The 22328-nt window shown below is 54.0% G+C and overlaps 1 protein-coding gene across 7 annotated transcripts in view; it reads right to left on the bottom strand.

The window, feature by feature from the left end:
- Kiaa1671 (KIAA1671 ortholog) overlaps positions 1-22328 on the bottom strand; it is a 130787-nt gene that overhangs the window by 66407 nt on the left and 42052 nt on the right. For 6 of the 7 annotated variants that reach the window (XM_021163379.2, XM_029476888.1, XM_029476890.1 and 3 more), the window contains one exon: positions 18437-18571. In XM_021163379.2, the coding sequence (XP_021019038.1) occupies positions 18437-18571 (135 nt within the window). Of the gene's footprint in view, positions 1-6317; positions 6614-18436; positions 18572-22328 lie in introns of those variants that run through there. The other variant, XM_029476894.1, reaches the window with a different exon arrangement.

Here is a 22328-nt window from a genome sequence, read left to right on the forward strand (position 1 = left end):
AACAATTACCCAGCACCCACTGTGACTGTGAACACTTACCCAGCACCCACTGTGACTAACATTTTCCCAGCACCCACTGTGACTGTGAACACTTACCCAGCACCCACTGTGACTGCTAACATTCTCCCAGCACCCACTGTGACTGCTATCATTTACCCAGCACCCACTGTGCGCAGGGCCTTGTTTGTACCACCTCACCAGCTCCTCAGGAAGCCCAAGAGGAAGCTGAGTTACTAACCCCATTCTACAGATAACACCACTGAGGTTCTAGAGATGAAGCATGGGCCGAGGCCCCTGTGGCACACAAAGAAGTGAATCAGCTGGGACCCAAAGCCTGAGACCCAGACTTGAAAACCCATACTCTAGCCAATCTGAAAACCTCAGTGACTCATGTCCTGTGGCTTAAACCTCTGTGCAGGGATAGGACTGGCATTAGCCAGTTCTTCCATTTCAGCCCCAGACCTCAGTGAGCAAGGCGAAACCGGGGCCTTAGCAGGGTAAGAAGTGAGACCCAGAACCTCAACCAGGGCCACAGCAGAAGCAGCAACGTGTTCCAGGGTTGTCAGCAAGCAGCAGGCAGTCCCTTAGCCATCTGTAACTCAAACACATGGACAGTGCTCACATCTCCTGAGCACCCACTGAGCAGCGTGGCCATGACGGAGGTGACCCTCCACACATGGCCCTTCCAGCACAGTGGAACAACACAGTCACCAAATTTAACTTTTTTTTATACCTCCCTGGTTCAAACCCCAGCTCAGCCTCTGCCTGAATATTAAGGAGTTACTGGATCTCCCAGAGCCTCAGTTTCTCCACATACTTAATAATAATGTCAGCATTCACTTGAGGGCTGTTGTGAGCACTGATGAATCATATGTGGAGACCATGGGGAGTGGGGGACGTCTTGCAGGCTTCTCCGGGACTGTTATTACCGACATCATCACCGGGAAGAGGCCACAGGCTGCAGAGGGCCTCGGCTAAGCAAACACTTCACAAGAATGCCAGGGGATTGCGGGGGGGGGGGGGAGGGGTGGTAGTGAGAGCCAAGCCAGCTACATTTAGACATTTTCCATCTAAAGAACAAGCTCTGCTAGTGGGGGAATGTGGACAGGCCAAACTTGGCCACCAAGTGGGAAGCGGGCAGCTTGTCCCAGCATTCCACGGACAGTAATCTGCCCCGTCCCCCAGACCAGGCACGGCCCTTGCAGCATGGGCTGCCTTGGTTTCCCTATCATGTGTTGTGTTCCTACTGTCCTGGGATCCCACCATGCAGCTCTGTGGGCCTACAGCTTCCTGAGCAAGCTGAGGGACCCACCGAGGACCATCCCCAGGCCTCACCGCAAGCTGGATAGGTCAGGAATAGTGAGAGGTGTGGGGGGTGGGGTGGGGGGGGTGTTCCATCTCTTCCAAAGTGCATCTGAACACGGCTGTTCCCCAAAGCCCAGCCCCTAACCAGTCCTACAATTGCCAGCCCAAGCCACAGACAAGGAAGCAGAAATTCAGAGCAGTTGTGTGACTTCCCCGTCAGGAATGGCTAGAGCCATAGTGCAGGCCAGGGCTTCCTCCCACCAACACCCAGGGGGTCCCTGGTGCCAGCTACGTCATCCTGAAAGCTTATGCACGCCATATGGGCTTCACCAGAGCTTGCCAAGCCACCTTAACCCTGGCAGCCTCTGTGTTCCCATTCAGACCCTAGAAGTGGTTGAAATGGGACCAGGGCTTTACATCCTGACTCTGACAGGTCCCAGTGGGGGCCTTGAATAAGATACCAAACCTCACAGGCTTCAGTTCCCCTCAGCTGCAAAATGCAGGTGCTGCAGAGTTCTGCTCACAGTGGCAAGGGTGGGGTGGCCTGCGTTGCCCACAAGACCCATGAAGTTCGTGCCAGGAGACTTCGTAAGGGCTCAGAAGAACAGCAGGGGCTACAGCTTCCAGTCAGACACCCAGCAGCAGACACACGGACCCAAGGAGGGTCTGTCTACCTGGCTTATCTCATCAGCAAGATTAAGTGACTCCAAAGAGCCCCAGAAGAGGAAGCCACCAGCTCTGGTTACTAATGACAGGGTGACAGAAACTCAATCCCCTCCCACTTCCCAGCTGATGCAGGGCAGGCCCAGGAGCTGGGGGTGGGGGTGGGGGTGGGGGCCTCATCTCCAGGGCTATGTGCAAGACCAGGCTGTAGGCGGGAAGCTACCCACAGGCAGACAGCCCCACAGCCCTACAAATGGCCCCTTTGCAGACATCTGCCGTAGCCAATCCTGGCTAGGCTACCCAGGGACCTGAGGAAGACTGAGAAATCTTGAGAAAGATCTGAGAGTGCTGAGGTTAAAGGGCACAGGGAACACCGGAGAGCAAAATCCTGCTCAAGCTGGAAGGACCGGACTGAGTAATTAATCAAGGCCGAGGACAGGAAGGAGCACGGCCATCAGACCCTGCGCTTACTTACTGAGATGTCTGTCTGTGGTACCAGGATGGAACCCAGGCCTCATGGATGTTGGGCAAGAGCTCTTCTCCTGAGCCAAATCCCCAACCCTCTTCTCCACATTTTTAGTTTTGAGACAGAAACTGAGTTACTGAGGCTTGAACTCACTCTGTGGCCCCAGCAGGCCTTGAACTTTTGCTCCTCCTGCCTCAGCCTCCTGAGAGGCAGGGATGACATAGGCTCACCCCCCCCCCCCAGGCCTAACACAAGCACTTTAAAGATGTGACTGCCCATGTCGGTGAGCACACATAAGAGCTTGTGAGCTCACAACCAGGACTCACTTGGTCAGCGGGCAATTGTGAGGCCCTGTTGTGGATTCCCACCTAAAACAGTAAACAGTAAAGTGCAGACTGGGATCCTGCTAGAGATGCCATGGGAAAACATAGCCTTTGAATGGAGCAGTCCTCCCATGAGTCCTCCCTTCAGCTTCCCAGGAGTCCTCCTCTCAGCTACCCATGAGTCAATCCTCCCCTATCTTCATTGATGAGTTCTCCCCCCAGCATCTCCCTTGATGTGTTGGTCATGACTGGTCCTGATGGTGCTAAGGGATTGGAAGGAGGCTGCCCTGCCTTGCACAGCATCGAGCAGCACTATTGGCCTCTATCCACAACATACCACAAGTACCAGTCCCCACCCTCCACTCCCAGTTAAGGCAACCAAAAATATCTCCAGACAGACTGTCAAGCATCCCCAGGAGGGCAAGTTCAGCCCCTCAGAGCTCAGAATCTAGTCTGGAGTTTCACAGCAGTGAGCTCATATAGATTCCCTGCTTGCATGGAAGGGGGCAGAGGGAATAGAGGGAGTTATGTCATGTAGCTCAGGCTGGCCTCTAACTTGCTATGTATCTGAGGATGACTTTGAACTCCTAATCCCCCTGTCCTCCCCAGCTGAGCTCAGGGGTGCGTGTCACCAGGCCACATACCGCTTGTACAGTGCTGGGGAGGGAACCCAGGGCTGACTGCACGTGTGCCAGACAAGTCAGCTGAGGCCCTTCCCAGTTCTTCTAACTACTGACTTGTTTTGTGTGTGTGTGTGTGTGTGTGTGTGTGCGCGCGCGCGCGCGCGCGCGCGCATGCACACGCGCATTGCGTTGTGGATGGAGGCCAAACGATGGTGAAGGATCCTTTGGAACTGGAGTTACAGATGGTGGTGAGCCTCCCTCCATGTGGGGCTTCCGAGGGAGCAGCCAGTGCTCGCCAGCCCCTGTGTTCCAGTTCTCTGCCGGAAGGCTGCACCTCGGTGTTCCCGGACGCCTCCTCTGTGCACACAGCAATGCTGAGCATTAAATGCTGAGCAGCTATCCTCTCTCTGGGCATGCACACAAAGGAAATGACCCCCATGCTTCACAGGAGACCACACACGCCTCCTCGCTCATCAAAGTGAGAGACACGGGGTCACAGCCAAGCAATCTAAGTGGACAGACAGGTCACCAGGATGCACCACGCACATGCTTGCATGCACACACAACGGAACACTACACACCTTTCGCCACTCACAGCATCATGGATGAACACAAAAGACACCAAATTAGGTAAGAGCCTCACACTGCATGATCTCAGTAATAGGTGCAATCTAAAGTCAGATTATACGGAGGCACCCACGGAGCGGGGTTGGTGGTGACCCGGGGAAAGAGTGCAGAGATGGGAAGACAACCATCCAAGCACCCACAGGATGACAACAGCCATGTACCATCTGGGGAGAGGCAGAGGGCACACTCCCCTCCTTGGCTCCCTGCTGAGGCCCCCCCGCTAGACAGTTGCTCTGAACCCGACACTGGGTCACTGAGAAAAGGAAGCCCTAGCAGTCTCCGAGTGGCCCTGGGCTGCAGATGTGAGGGCCTGGAGGAATTGTGACAGGGAAGTGTGAGAGGTCGTACGGCCCGCTGTGCAGATGAGGAAGCTAAGCTGCAGCCCGTGGGTCTCCCACATTTCCAGGCTTCCCACGGAGGACACAGGTTAGGCGTGTCCAGCTTAACTCTGTAGGTGGAGGGCTGGTCCTAAGCCGTGGTCTCAGCCACCTGTGCTGGCCAGAGTCTAGTGACTTGGTGGGACAGAGATACTGCAGGTGATTTCCATAGCCAGGAGCCAGCAGTAGGGCCCAAGTGACTAGAGTTCTACCATGCCACACCTACAGAAGACCTAAACTACCTGTCCTCCCAGCTTTCCTTCTGGTTCAAGGAACTGAGGCTGTTCACTGACCTCAGACAGGCTAGGCTGTCTGTATTCCTGTGGTGAAACTTGCTGTGCATGCTCAAACCTCCTTGCTCCCAGTTCTTCTGCCTAGCACACCCTCCCCCAACCCTTGCTTAGATCCCCCAGGGCTATCTTGGCAGACTCTGACAGACTTCACATCCCATAAGACCATGTCTGCCACAGCACCACGCTCCATCATGCACGCCAACATACAACCACATCCAAAGCCCCCTAAGGAAATCCCCAAAGCATCCTGTTTATGCTGTGTTCAGAGTGTCAAACTTGACCTCAAAATTGCCACCGCCACTGTCGGCGGGTATGAACACATGACCACAGCTACTTGTCCATGCGCATGGGGGGGTGAGCACCGTCTCTTGGCCACATCCCTGCCCTGGCACCAAAACACAGCTGAGCACTGGGACACTAGGGGCTGCAGACTTCAAAATATAAATAAGCCCGGCATGTGGCACAAACCTCTACTGTTTGGGTGGCTGAGGCAGGGGGATACCCAAGAGTTCCAGGCCAAAGTGGGCTATAGAATGAAACTGTCAGGAAAAGAAAAGAAAAGAAAGGAAAGGAAAGGAAAGGAAAGGAAAGGAAAGGAAAGGAAAGGAAAGGAAAGGAAAGGAAAGGAAAGGAAAGGAAAGGAAAAACAGGAGCCAACGGTTAGTTCCTCTCTCTCCTTAGGTTCTGGTGCATTCCAAGTGTTCTGTGTATCATTTGTAGCTTACATTTGTAATAATAATAAAAAGTAAAAAATAAAAAACAAACAAGGAAAGTTAATCAATAAATGACTGGGAGGTGTTTGTTTCCCGGTGATCTGAGGGCATCAGGGACTGAAAAAACACCCATTTCCCAGCCATTCCACGAGGGCTTTGGCGGGCAATGCTAAGAGAGACAATGTTTCCAAAAGCTACATTTTAGCTCAGGAAAATCTGTGTGGCAAGTATCTCAAGTGTCTGCAAATATTCAGAAAGAAAGGAAAAAAGTAACAATTTTCCAAACTTTCCCTTCTGGGAATTTTTAACTCAGTAGCACTAGTTCTAGAAAACCCAACACTATAGTGAGTCCCTGGTTCATTTCTTCAGACTGCAGAGCCCTGAAAAGTGTCACTGTTACTGGGTCAGTCCCCTTAGTCCCACCAGGGAGGAAGGAGTGAGCTAGAGAGGGGACAAGCCCAGGACACACAGATCTGTCTCAGTCAAAATGAGGTACCCACAGAGCCCTTCCAGGCGGGAAGCCCAACTAAGGTTCCCACAGCGTTCTGGGGGGATTCTTTCCTCTGCTGTATACCACGTAGGAGTGGGGGCGGGAGTGGGGGCGGGATGGGTCCTAGGTTCACTTTTGCCAAGTTTGGCGGGGAAGGCAAACAAAGCTATCAAAGCTATCAGGAAGAAGCCCAGCCCCCCCCCCTCACCCCCACCCCCTGCCTGGAAAGCGTGCTCTCCGAAGGAACCACGAACCCACTGGGCTGGCAACAGTCCCAGCTCAGGACTGCAGACTGTCCCTCCTAGCCTATGCTCCCACCCAAGCTGCCCACCTCCCTCAAACTCCCTCCCCTCCAACAGTCACTGTCAGTCCAGAGAAAGGCACAGGCGGCTGCTCGGCTGCTCAGACAAGCTGCAGACCCCTGCGGCCACACTCACCCACAGGTACTGCAGCAGTTTCAGCAGGCTGGGGCAGTAGTAGTAGTCCATCTCTGAGCAGGCTGTGGGTACGCGCCTGTGCCTGCGCTTCCACCTTGTCCCTGGAGGAGGTGGCTCCTCCCTCCCCACTCCTCTCACCGCCCCCAGAGTCAAATTCAGGGTGGCATGAATCTTTCAGAAGCCAGGGCTCATAGCCAGGTGGCCTGACGGCCCTGTGAGCGGCCACGGCCACCTCTGGGGTGAAACTGCAGCCAAGTCCCCAAAGCTGGTGTCAGCATCCCGGGGGGCTGGCCCAGGAGGGGCAGGACCAGGAGGGGCGGGACAAGGGTTGGGTAGTGGGCGGGGTCAGGGTGCTCCTCCTCCACAGCGCCCATGTGGCCCAGGGAAACCTGTGACCTGGGTTAGGGGTGGGCAGGGGGCAGGGTTGGGGGTGTATGCAGGGGGCAGGGCTGGGGGTGTGTCCAGGGGGCGGGGTTAGGGGGTGCGCAGGGGGCAGGGTTGGGGGATTGTGCAGGGGGCAGGGTTGGGGGGTGCAGGGTTGGAGGTGCAGAGTTGAGGGCAGGGTTGGAGGGCCAGGGTTAGGGGTATGAAGGGGGCAGGGTTGGGGGATGGGAAGGGGGCAGGGTTGGGGGGTGTGCAGGGGGCAGGTTTGGGGGTGCACAGAGGGCAGGTTTGGGGGTGTGCGGGGGGCAGTGTGGGGTTGGGATATAAAGAGTGATAGTGGGGGTGCACGTGCCAGGTGAGGGTGGGCATGGGAATGTGTGTGGATATGAACTATGAACGCATGACGCCAATGACTATGGGTGGGCGTGTATACGCGCGCATGTGTGCCTGTGTGTGTGGGTAAGAATGAGCCCGTACCTACAAGTGTGATTACACGGGAGAGGAATAGAATATGTGTCCCAGCAAACCTCCTCCCGGAGACCTTACAGAGAGGGAAGGCACAGCCGGGCACAGGCTCACAGGGCCGGCCTCAGGCCTGTGTGTTCCTCCCACTAGCAGCCTTGGCAAGAGCTCAGTTACCCCCATTTTACAGAAAGGGAAACAGAGGCTCAGAGAGAGAGAGAGAGAGTGGCTCAAAGTGAAGGCTTATTCAGTGGGAGCCAGGATTCAAATCAAAGGCGCCTACTCAGTGCCACCCTCCAGAGACCAGCCCAACTTTCAGGCAGACCCAGGTCCTTCGGGTTCTGAGAGAGGAAAGCGATATGAGGAGACGCATTCAGGACGGAGCAGAAGCAGAGGCTGGCTCCGGCCCCCAAGGACACACTGGCTCCTTGGTGGTGCATACTTTAGCCCCACTCGCCACCCGGCGGAGAGGCACAGCAGCTAAGGGAAAACCACCTTGAACATGGTGGCTGGGCTTAACCGCTAGGGACACTGCAGGGTATTAATCTTCAAAGTCCCTCAGAGGCAGGGCTGAGGTTCATCTGCTCTCGGAACCCCTCACCCAGCAGGTCTGGGCCTTAGCTGCTCATCACATGGCCGTGGTTACAGTGCTGAGCCAGGTCAGGCAGTCTCAGGGACAGGCATCATAGCTGAAGGCCGAGCTCCCTGAATGACTGACAGAACAGTGGAGGCCGGGCCCTGCCCTCTGTCTAAGGAAGGCTCCATCCCCTGACTGGAAACAGTAGAGGCCAGGCCCCGCCCCTTTAATGACTGACAAAAAAGTGGAGGACGGCCCCGACCCATGACTGACTGAACAGTAGAGGCTGGATTTTGATCATTGACTGATTTACAGAACAGTGGAGGCCGGGCCCCGCCCTCTGGCTAAGGCAGGCCCTGCCCCCTGACTGACAGAACAGTAGAGGCCAGGCCCCGCCCTCTGGCTAAGGCAGGCCACGCTCCCTGACAGACAGAGCAGTGTTGTCCGGGCCCCGCCCTCTAAGACCAGCCCCGCCCCCTGACAACTGGGCCTGGACTCCCTTACTGGTTAACACAGTGGAAGTGGCGGCCCTGCTCATTCACTGAGGAGCTGCCCTGACAACAGTTGGAAGCCCGCCCTACTCACTACCGACCAACCGCATGTTGGAGCGCATGCCCTGCTCTCTGACTGACAGCCGTCTGACAGAACAGTGGAGGGCTGGGCCATGCTCAGTTACTGACACAAGTCCAAGGCTGTGCCTGCCCTGACAACTGACAGAGCAGGTGACGCCTGTACCCTGCGCTCAGACAGACAAACAGACTGACTGACTGACTGACTGGGCGGAGGAGCAAGGCCTCAGGGCTGACTGCAGACTAAAGGACTGACTGCCCAGAGGCTGGGCGGGCAGACAGATCCTGCTGCTGTGGGCTCCTCTAGACCAACGGGCAAAGCAGAGCGGGCAGCAGGAAGAAGGGAAGAGAGACGGGAGGCGAGGCCGGGAGTGACAAGCAGAAAGAGACACAGGATATGGAATGACAGGGTGCCACATGGGCAGGAAAGAGAGGAGCCCCAAAGCCACATAGGACAGATGGCCCAGCAGGGAGCCAGGGACACCGAGAACAGGACCCAGCTGGGGAGCTCACGGGACAGCAGGAGGCATGGGGGCGGAGCCTCGGTGGAGGGGGCGGAGCATCGATGACAGTGAAGGGCACCATGGAAGGTAGTGGTAGGGGAAGACAAGAGAAAAAAGAAACTTCCAAACTCAGACCAGGCAAGCCCACGGTGTAGACAGAACCCACGGAAAACGGCAGATTATGATGTATTATCAGATGTATTATGTGAACGCCCTACCCCAGGGCCCTATCCGCCTCTCCCCACCGGACCCCGACGACCCCCAAAACTATGCTTCCGCCTACAGTCGATGTCTGAAGCCAGTCCATGCAGACAGCATAGAGAACCCGACGTGGGCTCATTCTGGATCGTGGGGCCAGCCTCAGAAGGTGAAGCCATGAGGGACCCACTTCTCAGGCTTCGGAAGGGCTGAAGGGACAGCTCAACCCTTTTGTCATCTGAGAATACCCAGAGGCACCATCGTGAGGAACAACAGGTCCTCTGCGGAGGGACAGAAACCTCCAACTTCTTGACCTTGTGCTTTCAGCCTCCAGGAATAAATACCAGTCCCTCCCTCTAGTGCCTTGCTGTGATGGCCCAAGGTACAGTCACGGGGGCAGGGGGTGAGGCTGCACATTCATGGGAGAGCCATGCAGACCATGGAGGGAGAGCATGACTTCAAGCCAAGGAAAGCCTGCACCCTCGAGGGGCTGGCGGGCAACAGAATGGACTCTCCCAAGCACTGTCCGGAGGCAAGGCGTCCTGTCCACACTGAGACTCACTTCCCACTCTGGCCTCCAGTGCTGGACAAGGAGACCTGTTATTTGAGTCACATGTGTGTAGTGACCCGCAGGGCCTCAGTTAACCTCTGCCTCCACCTGGCTAGCTCTACTCATGCCTGAGGTCCAGCTAGGGCCTTGCCACCTTGTCCCAGCCACAGTTCCTTGTCCCAGGCTCCTCAAGCAACAACTGGGCATCCCTCCCTTCTAGCCTGCCAACTCTGGCTCCTCCTCCGTAGGCCCCTTCCTGGCCATCAGGCCCTGAACCAGTGCTCAGACATGACCCCTCACTCTAAAGCAAGCTGGATGCCTCTAAGGGACTGATGCCAGGGTCCCCAAAGGTCACCTGCATCATAGGTTACCTCTGTGCCTTTTTATTAGTGACCCTGCATGTCACTGAATTCCTGCCCTGGGTGGGCCTGGCATCCTGTTAGCTCCTGGTGCGCAGTCCCAAAGGACAGGGCTGCTGCAAAACTAGATTCGGGAACCCTGTGGGTGTCTAACACCTTGTGTTAGAAACTCTGGTGAGCTAGATCTGTCGGGGGGCGGGAGGGGGGGGAGGCGGACGGAAGGGTTTAACTCTCCTGTGCTGTCTTAGGTCGGTCAAAGGCTTCCATCTGTACCTACATTTCAGCCTCCAAGGACACACAGACCACATGGCAGGGCCAGGGAGCGGATGCTGGGGGGGGGGGGGAGTCAGCGTCACGCCTCCCACTTCCTGCAACCCAGGCATCTGCATGTGAACCCAGACAGCTCACCCACTCACCACTTCCCCTGAGGCCCTACTGGATGCTGCCCCCTACTGTATACAGGGACCCATGGGCCTGAGATGTCAGACACTTCAAGCCAAAGGCACGGTGTCTCCAAAACCTGTCAAGTCGGCGGTATTGTTCCCAAGCCCTCGAAGCTCTCTCGCTGTGGGCTAACCAGAGCACCATACCCCCTACCCAGCACACATTCCTTTTAGAAATAAAAACAGATTTCTTCCTCTGTCTGGTAGAGAGGCATCATTGTAAACATAAATGTGGCCAGCATGCGGCACGGGTGGTCATACAGCAGGGTCTCAACCCAGGGTGGCCCTGACGCTGGATACAAACAACAGAAACCATCCCAGGGTCAAGGGGGAACACGGCAGGATGGCCCATTAGCAAGCTCCACGGACAGAGAGAATCAACAGGGTCATGGAAAAGCAGGCCTCAGAGGCTGAGAACAAAGAAGACAGGCTTTAGAAACCAAGTAGTAACTTGGGCCTGAGCCAGGGCTCAATGAGCAAAGACACTTGATATAAAGCCTAAGGGCCCCCAGGGTTTGATCCTTGGGACCCACATGGAATAAAGAACTGACACCTCACAACACATACACACACACACACACACACACACACACACACACACACACAAAATGAATGTTAAAAATCTACTGCATTGGTGCTAGAGCACCTCCACCCTGCCCTCTGGTGGTCATTTCTGGTTAAGGTCAATCTCACAGAAGGCTGGGGGAACAGGGACAGAAAACTCAGTCAGAAAGCACTCACCCTACTGAGACCTGATGCTGCAGGGTACAGAGTCCTTCTGATGCCCCCCACGCAGTCTCTGCTTTGTCCAAATCACCTCACTTCCCCATGCCTCAGTTTCTCCAAGCCTCAGTCCATCAGCTAGACCCTTGTGAGGCCTCAGCACCATGGCATGAAGGTATCAAGTCCTCTGACCTTGCATGGCACTGAATTCCTGCCCTGGCTGGGCTTGTCCCCCCTCAAGGCAGCTTCAGTCGCACAGTCCAGAGGGACAGGGCTGCAAAGCTAGAGTTAGGAACCCCAAGGTAATTGAGGGCATCTCAAGGAAGGCCTGGCATTAGGAATCCCTGCTGAGCAATAGTGAGTTGGGGGATCTACCCTCAGAGATCCACCCATCCACTACATCCAACACCCCCATGCACTCTGTCCCACCTAGGGACTCTGTGTAGAGATCCATGCCAGCTCAGTGTCCTGAGCCCTTTTATTAATTACAAATAAATGGGATGTTTATATAGCAGAATATTATTCAGCCATGAAAAAGGAACAATACTTGTTCATGACACTTGTATGCACGAAACCGGAAGCATTCCAAGTGGGGAAAGCCAGGCCCAAAAGTCTCTGATGACCTGCTACATCTCTCTGGGCTCTGGGGTACAGGTGAATGTGCCCAGAGAACAGACTCATGAGAGGAAGGAGTGGGGGCGTGGCGACTGGTGGGTGTAGGTACCCCCCGGGGGGGGGTGATAACAGTTTCTAAGCCTCACTATAGTAATGGTTTCATAGCTCTGAGCATTCAAAGTTTAGCCTAGCGGTGGGTCCCTACCAGGCTTTAACTCCAGGCAGAGGCAGACAAATCTCTGTGAGTTCGAGGCCAGCCTGGCCTACAGAGCAAGCTCCAGGACAGCCAGGGCTACACAGAAAAACCCTGTCTCCAAACAAACAAACCAACAAACAAAAGCTGTTGAAATTTAAACAGACAAACTATACAGTTATTTTTAAAAGTCATAGCCAGGTATCGTGACTCAGGCTCGTCTTTCTAGCTACTCAAGAGACTGAGGCAGGAGGATGGAAGACCTGCCTCGGTTACCAAGTGAGTGCAAGATCATCCTGGGCTGGCGAATCCTCAGAGGGTAGAGAGCTTGCTGTGCAGGCGTGAGGATCCTAGTGTGGGTCCCCAGCAGCCTGTGAGATTCTTCCTGCTACACACTTGATGATGTCCCATCTGGGACAGGACACGGGCATCAGGAGGCTGGGTAGCTCTTGAGACCTTGATAGATTGCAAGGCTTAGTTACCCCTGTGTTGGAGGAGACCCACAAGGGAGGGAGACAAAACATAGACAAATATTTCTGAGATTTAGAGAACTGTAAGCAAAGTTCTCCAAATTCCTTTGGGGCATGTGCATTCATATGTGCACTGAACTGTGTGTGTGTGTGTGTGTGTGTGTGTGTGTGTGTGTGTGTGTGTGTGTATGTGTGTCACAAAACTTGCTCCTGAACCAGGTGTAACAAACATTTGACATCCAGTTCTCTGCCTGCCTTGAATCATGCAGACATCACTAATGGATTACAGAACCATCTCCCACGGCCTCCAAAGTCCTTAGGCATGGCCCATCATCAGGAGTTGACTTTTGGGAGAAAGCTGTTTTTCCACACAGGCTGGGTGAGAAACAGGGTCTCAGACTGGAATCTTCCAGGACATTTTAAAGAGCATTACCAGACCTCTGCCAAATAGTACTTGAAGGTGTGTGAGCATCAAGAAAGGCATGAGAGTATCAGCAATCAAAGGGTGGGGGACACTCAAACACTGCAGGTGGGGGAGGGGGAGTACAGCAACTGTAGCCACACCTTGCAACGCATGCAATTCTAATCGACAGCAATGCTATATAGCTCAGAAGTACAACAACCATGGCCCCCCAAGAGGCAGGATCAGGAACTGCCCTGAACTGAAACACCCCCAAACGCACATTTCCATCAGAGCAGAACACACCTCATGTGGCCACCACAGACCTCACAAACATGATGGGGTTCACTGCCTGCACACCTGCGGGGCAGCCAGGCTGGGACTGGGTGTCATAAGAAGTCATTTGCAGAGGGGGAGACAGTAAGCCAGCTCCAGGTTGGACATGCTGAGTTAAACCATTATCAGTAAGGGATCTTGCACCTCGTGGGTCGGCAATGAGAGGGAGGCGCTGGAGAGATGGTTCAGTGATTAGGGGTGCTTACTGCTCTTGCAAAGAATTAGAGTTTGGGTCCCAGCACCTGAGCCAGGTAGCTCACAACTGCACGCAACTCCAGCTCAAGAGGCTTTGGCACCCTCTGCTGGCCTCTTCAGGAACGGCACTAGTGTGCACATAAAGGCCTCCAGTCTTATCTGATGCCAGACCATACCTTAGGCATTCTCCCCACACCTTGGTTGTTATAGGTAATCTGGCACGGAAGCTCCTAGGTGTGCTAGTGAGACAGCAATCGGTAACCATCCCTCCACAATCCCTTCCTCCCTCACACCCACCAATGGCTCCAGGCTGTCTGATTAGGCAGATAGCCCACGTCGGTCATGTGATGTCACATGAACCTTTAAAAGATACCCACAAGCCTGGACCTCCTCCCAGTAGAGGCCTACAATCCTGTCCCTGTCCACCAGGGAGGTGTGCCAGAGTGTTCAAGGCCCTGTCAGGGCAGCTTGCCAAGCAGGGCAGGTGTGTCTAGACTCCTGAGGGCAGGTGGCAGTGGCTGGGACCCCTTCCCTCCCTGCTGCAGGCCAGGGCTCACCCGGGCTGCGTTGCTGTGCAGTGTGTGTCCTTGTGTGGTCACCTCCCCTATCTGAGCCTCAGGTTCAGAATCTCTAAGCTGGGGTCTCCCTAGCACCTTAAGATAGAGAAAATACCTTAGAAAAGGGCCAGGCCACAGGCTGACCAAGTGTTATGGTCAAGTGTCAAGGCTGACCTCTAGCTTCACACACACACATACACACAAACACATCCCTACCAAAACCACTGTGAGCACTAGTCTTGGTTGCCAAGTTGACTATATCTGGAATTAACTAAAACCCAAGTGACTAGGCACACCTGTGAGGGGCTTTTCCTCAGTTAAATCTTTTGAAGTAGAACACCCACTTTTTTCCCTTGGGTTTTTTGAGACAGGGTTTCTCTGTGTAGCCCTGGCTGTCCTGGAGCTCACTCTGTAGACCAGGCTGGCCTCAAAGACCAGCTGCAACATCCAGCCTCGTGGAATGAGCAGCTACTAGATTCCTGGACTTCCTGGTGGCAGACAGCCATAGTTGGACAAGCTGGGCTGTAGCTTGTAAGCCATTCTAATAAATCCCATATATGGGATCTCATATAGATATGAGCAAGATTCATTTAGTAAGTTCTATAGAAAACCATGATACAACCTGTACTGGCTGGCTTTGTGTGTCAACTTGACACAAACTGGAATTATCACAGAGAAAGGAGCCTCCCTTGAGGAAATGCCTCCATGAGATCCTGCTGTAAGACATTTTCTCAATTAGTGATCAAGGGGGAAAGGCCCCTTGTGGGTGGGACCATCCCTGGGCTGGTGGTCCTGGGCTCTGTAAGAAAGCAAGCTGAGCAAGCCAGAGGAAGTAAGCCAGTAGGCAGCACCCCTCCATGGCCTCTGCATCAGCTCCTGCCTCCAGGTTCCTGACCTGCTTGAGTTCCAGTCCTGACTTCCTTTGGTGATGAACAGCAATGTGGAAGTGTAAGCTGAATAAACTCTTTCCTCCCCAACTTGCTTCTTGGTCATGATGTTTTATATAGGAATAGAAACCCTGACTAAGACATGACCCTCATCCTGCTACCAAGGATCACCCTGTCCACTTCAGCTCCAATAATCTCTCACTCAAAACTGTCATCATCACCATCACCAGCAAACGAAATAAGTCCCAAGACCTTTGTTCCTGTCACCTGCCTCTGATTCTTTGACATGCTCCACCCTGAGTCACTTCCTCAAAGAAGCCCTTGCTGGCCTAACAAGAAACAGTCCCCCACATCACTCTTCCCAGTCCCCCCTTCCCCCATATCCCTCTCCCTGCCCCCCATCCCTTTCCAGAAGTCTGTGGCACTGTGGAAACCCCAGAACAGCTGCCTTGTGACTTTACTGTTACAGGAGGGGCTGCTGGGTAAACTGTGCCCAAGGTCATGGTCCACACTGAGTCATCTTGTTCTATAACCCCTTGGAGATCATAAACCCTGAGCAGAAGGGTGGCCACCCCTGAGGGAAGAAGCACCACAGGACCAGGAGAGGTTATTTCCCATCGTCCCAGGCCTCAGCTAAAACCCCTGAGACAGCAGACATCTTCCTTTCCCAGGAGAACAGCTCGCAGGTGCAAACAACAGAAGGCATCTGGCTGTGCCGGTGGCACCCACAGTGTGGGCAGAGCATGTGGCCTGCCTCCCTCTGCCCTGTAGGGCAGCCGGTGAGCAGTCCCATGACCAGCAGTACTGGGTGGGGCCGTGCAGATATCCTAATCAATCAGCCCTGTGGGTCCCCAGCTGGCTTAGAGTGTGACAGACAGAACAGCCATGGCCAACCCTAGCTGAGCCCCAGGTGTCTCCTGTCCTGAAGGGGCTGCAGCAGGGTGCTGGCAGGGGATTGCAGACACACACACAGAGGCACACAAGCACACACTGACAGCCCACCCAGCACAGTCCTGGGAAGGGCCCAAGTCTCAGGCAAGACATGAAGACATGTGGGCCCCTGGTCTAACTATTCTTAATGCTGTGTGGCCTAAGGCAGGTGGCTGAGCCCCTCTGAATCTTAATTTTCTTTTTAGCAGGATGGAATGTGTTTGCTTGAATGGCAGGGGAGGTGGGTGGCTCTCAAGTAAGGGCGGAACAAGTCCCGAGGCAGGGTCAAAGCACAGAGACTGGGTGCCAGAATGTAGCTCGGCTGGCAGAGGGCTGGTCTGGCATCTATCAGGCCCTAGGACTCATAAACAGAGCATGGCCGCACACACCTGTACTCTCAACACAGGAGAAATAGTGTGCGAGGTTATCCTTGGCGACAGAGTGCTTCAGGCCAGGTGAGTGAATGACAGCATGAAGTTATGGACAGACTAATGGCCGACATTCACCAGACAGATTAATGGACCACATTCACCAGACAGACTAATGGACAAGATATTCACCAGACAGACTAATGGACAAGACATTCACCAGACAGACTAACAGACAGACTTTACCAGACAAACAGACAACATTCACCAGACAAATGGACAACATGCACCAGACAGACTAACAGACATTCACCAGACTTTCCTGAGCACTTCAGGCAAGCACAGAGCCGTGACTGAATCCCTAAACTCTCCTGGAAGGCTACCCTAACCAAGTTGGGTCCTTTCTGTGGGCCTTGGTTTCCCCATTTATACCAAGAAGGGGGTAAGCAGGAGAGGAAAAGGGAAAGGGAAAGGAGAGGTGGAGGCGGCAGGAAGGAGCTTCCTCGGCCAAGCATTAATGAAAAGACATTTGCTCTGTCCCACAGGTGAAAATGAGTCCCCAGAGCCACTGCGTGTCCATCACAAGCTGTGGGAGGAGCCAGGAGTGGTCTGGGCACTGCTGCCCCCTAGTGGCTGCTTCCCAACCCTGCAGGCATGAGACTGAAGAAAGCCCAGTCCTGCAGGGCTGAGTGGTCCCACAGGCATCAGGCAGGGCTTGAGGGACTCGGAGGGAGCCAGAGAGAGGAGCCAAGGGAAGTCACCCAGGGCTCCTGGGGAAAAAAGGGTCCTCAAAGACACAGAGAGAGGAAGAGGAGCCTCAGCCAGGGAGGCCTCCTGCAAACTGGGAGGAGGGAGGGGGGCTATAAAAGGCTTTCAAACCTCTCCCGCGCATATGCGCATGCATGCATGCATGCACACACACACACACACACACACACACACACACACGCGCGCACACGCACGCGCACGCGCACACGCACACGCACACGCACGCGCGCACGCGCGCGTGTTCACACTGATCAGATAAGGGATGCGGTGCCACCGGAGAGGAGCTGGAGACAAGGATATGAAAGAAGTCTGAGGAAGGGAACCTTCAGAGGAGGCCATGCGTCATAGACCTGTGGAGTCCCCACGGGGATCTGTGCACCCAAGGCCCCTCAGCAGACCCCTAGTGGATGCCCCGGTGTAGTGAAAAATATTAATTAATCCCGGCAAAGGATAGTTTTCCCGCCTTAGACCATTTATGTTCTCAGATGGAAGACACACGCAGCCTTTATATTTTTGGATATGTCTTAGGCAGCACAATAGCTGGTCAGCTGCTTATCCTCCACGCTGTTAGAGTCTACCTTCCCATTGATAACCCCAAGCTATCACCTACTATTTACTATGGTCCATCGGGGCCACTCTCAACTCCAACCAGGACGCACTCTGAGCCACGTTCACTCGGCCCCTAGCCCATGGCAGCTCTCCTCCCTCCTGTATGTTCTTCTCTCCCGTGACAGCTCCTTCTTTCTCCTCCCTCCTTGTTCTGTTCTCTCTCCTGCAAGCCCTCGAACCCTCAACCCCACCTATGTCTCTTCTGCCCAGCTATTGGCTGTCAGCATCTTTATTTACTAATCAAGATTAACTCAACAGAGGCAGGGTTCCAGGGGCTACCTGCAGACTCCAGACTTGGGGGCCCCGCACTTAACATTACAATAGACAGTAAAAGACAAAACCTCAACACCCCAGGCCCTGTCACCCGATGCCTACATTAAGAACAAACAACCCCCATTTTACAGATGAGAAAACCAAGACTCGGGAAAGTGAAGTCTCTTTCCCCAGACCACAGACGCTGAAGGGCACGTGAGTCATAACCCATGCCACCCTGGTCAACAGCTACTGCTTGGGTCGCGCCCACAAGGGACCTTTCCAACAAGGAGAGAACTCAGCCTGTTCACAGACTGCATCAACAAAATCACCACCACAGGAGCCTGGGTCCGGCCTCTCGTGGGTACCGCGTGGCTCCTGGTGCCAGAGGCTTCCCAAGAAACACGGTGTACCGTAGGTCCCCCAAGCGGGGAGCTGGCTTTGGATAGCCTGGTGTCCCTCACGGGTGCATTTTCTCTTGGTTGTCTCCCATCCCTCAAACCAGCGCTATGGACACGGGAGTCACCAGCCGGCTTTCCAGCTGAGAAAATCAAGGGCACGGATATAAACTCTCAAAAATCTCAAGGTTGCTGAAAAGACATCTTGGTGTGAGCCCCCAAGACAGGTCCGCCTCCATCAGCCAGCTGCTGGGGTTGCAGCGCCACCTAGTGCCAGAAACCCAACAGCACGGCACACACAGCACGGGTCTGAACCCTCCACACATAGCCACAGAATCAGCGGTCGCAGACGATGCCGGCAGGTGTCACTCACCACGAGGGGACTGTTCCTCTTGTCCTTGCAAAAGCTGTGACTTCGCCTGGGGACAGAGGCAACGGGGGACACCTGCCGTTGCGGCTGCTGGCTGTCCTGCCGACCGTCCCTCTGCTCCAGGTTCTGCAGAGACGCCTGAGATAGAAAACACAGTGAAAGCTTCAGTGGGAGCCTCTAGTCTGCTGGCCCTCACCATCGCGCATAGGTATCACGTGACCCAGCTTCACCACTGTGCGGCCTTAACCTCTGACCACAACCATCTAGGGAAGGAACAATTTTAACAGCGTTAAGGGCCTTGCTCTGAGCCTGCGTGCCACAGTCCAGCCACTAGGGGGCAGGTGTGCCTGACTGATGTGTCTTGTTCGCGTCCTTGCCCAGGATGGTCCTAAGGTCCGGTCCTAGTTTGAACATCTTTCCTTGAATACAAATGCAGGGAGAGGAAAAAGTCCGAAGGCATGTAATCTGAATTCTGCATTTTTCCCTCTCTCTCTGCTTAACTGGAGAACAAACATCACAGCCGACTCTGGAGTCCAGAACGCGGTTTACAAGCCGCACACTCGATGCACATAAGCCAGGAAGGCCAGAGAGGGCAGGTGCCTGGCGAATAGCACACCGCATCATGAAGAGCAAGGCTGCTGGTTCCTAGACCCCTTCCTCCCTCCCTCGCTTGCTCTGTCTCTCCCTGGCTCGCTTTCCTTTTTTGTTTGTTTGTTTTTCAAGACAGGGTTTCTCTGTGTAGCCCTAGCTGTCCTGGAACTCACTCTGTAGACCAGGCTGGCCTCAAACTCAGAAATCTGCCTGCCTCTGCCTCCCAAGTGCTGGGATTAAACCACTGCCTGGCTCGCTTTCTTTAACATCCTAAAGCTGCTCTGAGCCTTCTCTTCTGCTGCCACCTACTGGGCTCATTTTCACACCCCAGTGGCATTAAATAAATCCTACCCGCACTTCCACCCCATCACTTCGAAGATGGGACCTGGTCTCGCAGACCCACGGCACTGCGTGAGACTCTGGCTCCCTACCCAACCTCACACACTGCCCCCTGCTGCATCTCCTGCAACGCTTTAACACAAATCCAGGACTTCGGTGTAAGGAGTACAGGACAGACGGTCGGATGGACAGACGCCAGGGCTTACAGGCAGGGATGTTCAGAAGCCCTGTCCCTGGCCTGCCCAGCCTGGTAGGACAGATTTTACTGGAATGAACATGCACAAGAGCAAAGAGTTTACTAGATCTGAAGGTAGAAAACTTACAAGGAAACACGGCAGCAACTCCTCCTGGCCAGTGTTTCCAAAACACAACACAGAAAACACAAGAACAAAAGAGAAGTCTGTCAAGCTGGAAAACGTTTGCATGAAGGGCACCACGAAGAGTGTGAAAAAGCCACCCACAGAAAGGGAGAGACTCAGCAAACCATCAGTCTCTTAGTCACACATGTAAAGAGCAACAGCAACTCAACAAGAGTAGTCACAACATGTAAAGAGCAATGGCAACTCAACAACAAGGAAACGACTCAATCAATGGTAAACGGAGCAGGAGAAAAACAATAATTACTCCAAAGAATCATGCCAACAGCAGGACAATTAGCCCTTTAACCATGACAGGGCTGAACATCAGAACTGGGCCATACTGTACATAGAGCCAGCCTGGATCACATGAGACCTGGTCTCCAAACAAAGACAACAAAAATAAGGAAGTTACAAAAGGCAAGCTACACTGTGTGAGTCCTGTGAGCCAGGCTAAGGAGAGGGCAGGATGGGCAGAGGAAGATGGTTTATGAGGAGCAGGAATTCTGGGGGTGGCACAGGTGGTGCCTGACAGACTGTGTAGGTTTAATGGTAGCTGCATCTCACAGCAGAAAGAACGCAGTCGGGGGCACGCCCTCCACCAAGGCCGGTCTGAGTCCCCAGGACACGCCCACCTGTGCTGGGTATCTCCACCGCAGCTCTCACATCCTCCCCGGAGTCCTAGGTCTCTCCTGTCACTCAGATGGCTCCTTTCTGGTCTGTCCCCCAGCTTCCTGCCACCCTCAGACTCTCAGTGATCTCCCCCACTCCCTGGCTTCAGGTTGCCTGTGCCTACGAAGCCACTGTAATGTTCTGTGGGACTGATCCAGTCAGTCACACAAGCTTGAGCATGGCCGGGGCAACAGAGAAATTAGATTGAATCTAATTTAAACTAAATAATACACAAATAGCAGGTGCCGCCACCTGGCTTCTCCTGCCTCCTGCCTCAGACACTAAAATGCTCACCACATCTGGCAAGAACATTCCCTTTTTACAACTGAATAATATTCTACTGTGGGGCCACTCCACACTGTATTTTCCCAGGGATCCTTCCTGAGATGGGGCCTCACCTAGCCCAAGCCGGAGCTCTGGGAGATGATTTGGAACTCCTGATTGGGGCATGGGCCCCAGCCTGGCCAGTGCACGTATCAGACGTTCCCAATGGACAGAGAGCAGGATGAACACAAGGAACAAGCCTGGACACTAAAGTGCATCGTATGACTTAAACGTGTATTTCTTAGTACTGCTGTGTGTGTGTGTGTGCACACGCATGTGTGTGTGTGGAGGGGCTATGTGTGTCTGTGTGTATACTGTGTGTAGAGGAATGTGTGTGTGTGTTTGTGTGTAGGGGGGATGTCTGTATAGGTGGGATGTGTGTGTGTTTGTGTGAAGGGGGATGTGTATATGTGTGTAGGGTTATGTGTGCTGGGGGTTGTGTGAGTGTGTAGGGAGATGTGTGTAGGGGGGATGTGTGTATAGAAGGTATTTGTGTAGAGGGGATGGGTGTGTGTGTAGGGGTATGTGTGTGTAGGGGTGTGTGTGTAGGGGGATGTGTATATAGGGTGTGTGTGTGTACAGGGGATGTGGGGGGGGATGTGTCGGGATGTGTCTGTGTGTGTAGGGAGGATGTGTGTGTGTGTGTGTGTGTACAGGGATGTGTGCCACGTGCCACCTCACCTTCTCCCTTCATAAGGTGGTAAGACTCAACAAACCTGAGTCACCAGGCATCTTTACCCACCAAGTCACCTCACCAGCTCATTTTTTATTTTCAGGCTGGGGGTTGGGGGGTGCATGTGGAGGTCAGAGCAGGGCTGTGTACAGTCAGGTTCCACCCTCCATCAAGGGGGACTGAACTTGGGTCACCCACCACACATGATTTTAACAGCAGGTATGCACTGGGGTCAGCAGAGATCTCAACCAAAGTTACCTGTCAGGGCTAACCCCAAGGATTTCAGCCTAAGTGGTCTGGGATGCGCCCCCGCCCTGGTCACCATGCTGGATTCTCTGCTTTGAACCCAGCTGTAAGCAAGCACCAAAACACTCTCTCCCATAGGAAGTGACACAAAACCAGGCTAAGCCTCACAATCCTTGTGGCTTCTGAAAGCAATCCCAAAAGAGTCGGGGCCACAAAAGATGCTCTGAGCATCCTTTCTTAACCCTCAAGCTCAGGCCTGTGGTAAGATAGCTTCACCCCACAGAGTGTAAGCTTACCCCCCCCAAGAACTCTGTGGGGAATTCACACTCTACACCCCACAGTCCCTTGACGGATAAAATTTGCCTATGCATCCAGAACAGAAATACACCCATCCATGTGTGTGCGCATGCATGTGTGCTTGTGGGTCCATGTGTGTACGTGTGATTGGAATGTGTATACAAGCACATGTATCTGCGTGTTAGTGTTCATGCATTCACGTGCATGTGTGCACACGTGTGTGTGCTCAAGTGTGTGTGTGTTACGTGGTGTGTTTCATAGGTGTCCGTACACACCCAGAGAATATTCCTAACTCTTTTTGTTTTGTCTGTTTTTCAAGGCAGGGTTTCTCACTGTAGCCCTGGCTGTCCTGGAACTCACTCTGTAGACCAGGCTGGCCTTGAACTCAGAAATCCGC

This window comes from Mus caroli, chromosome 5, assembly GCF_900094665.2.
Source record: "Mus caroli chromosome 5, CAROLI_EIJ_v1.1, whole genome shotgun sequence".
NCBI lineage: Eukaryota > Metazoa > Chordata > Mammalia > Rodentia > Muridae > Mus > Mus caroli.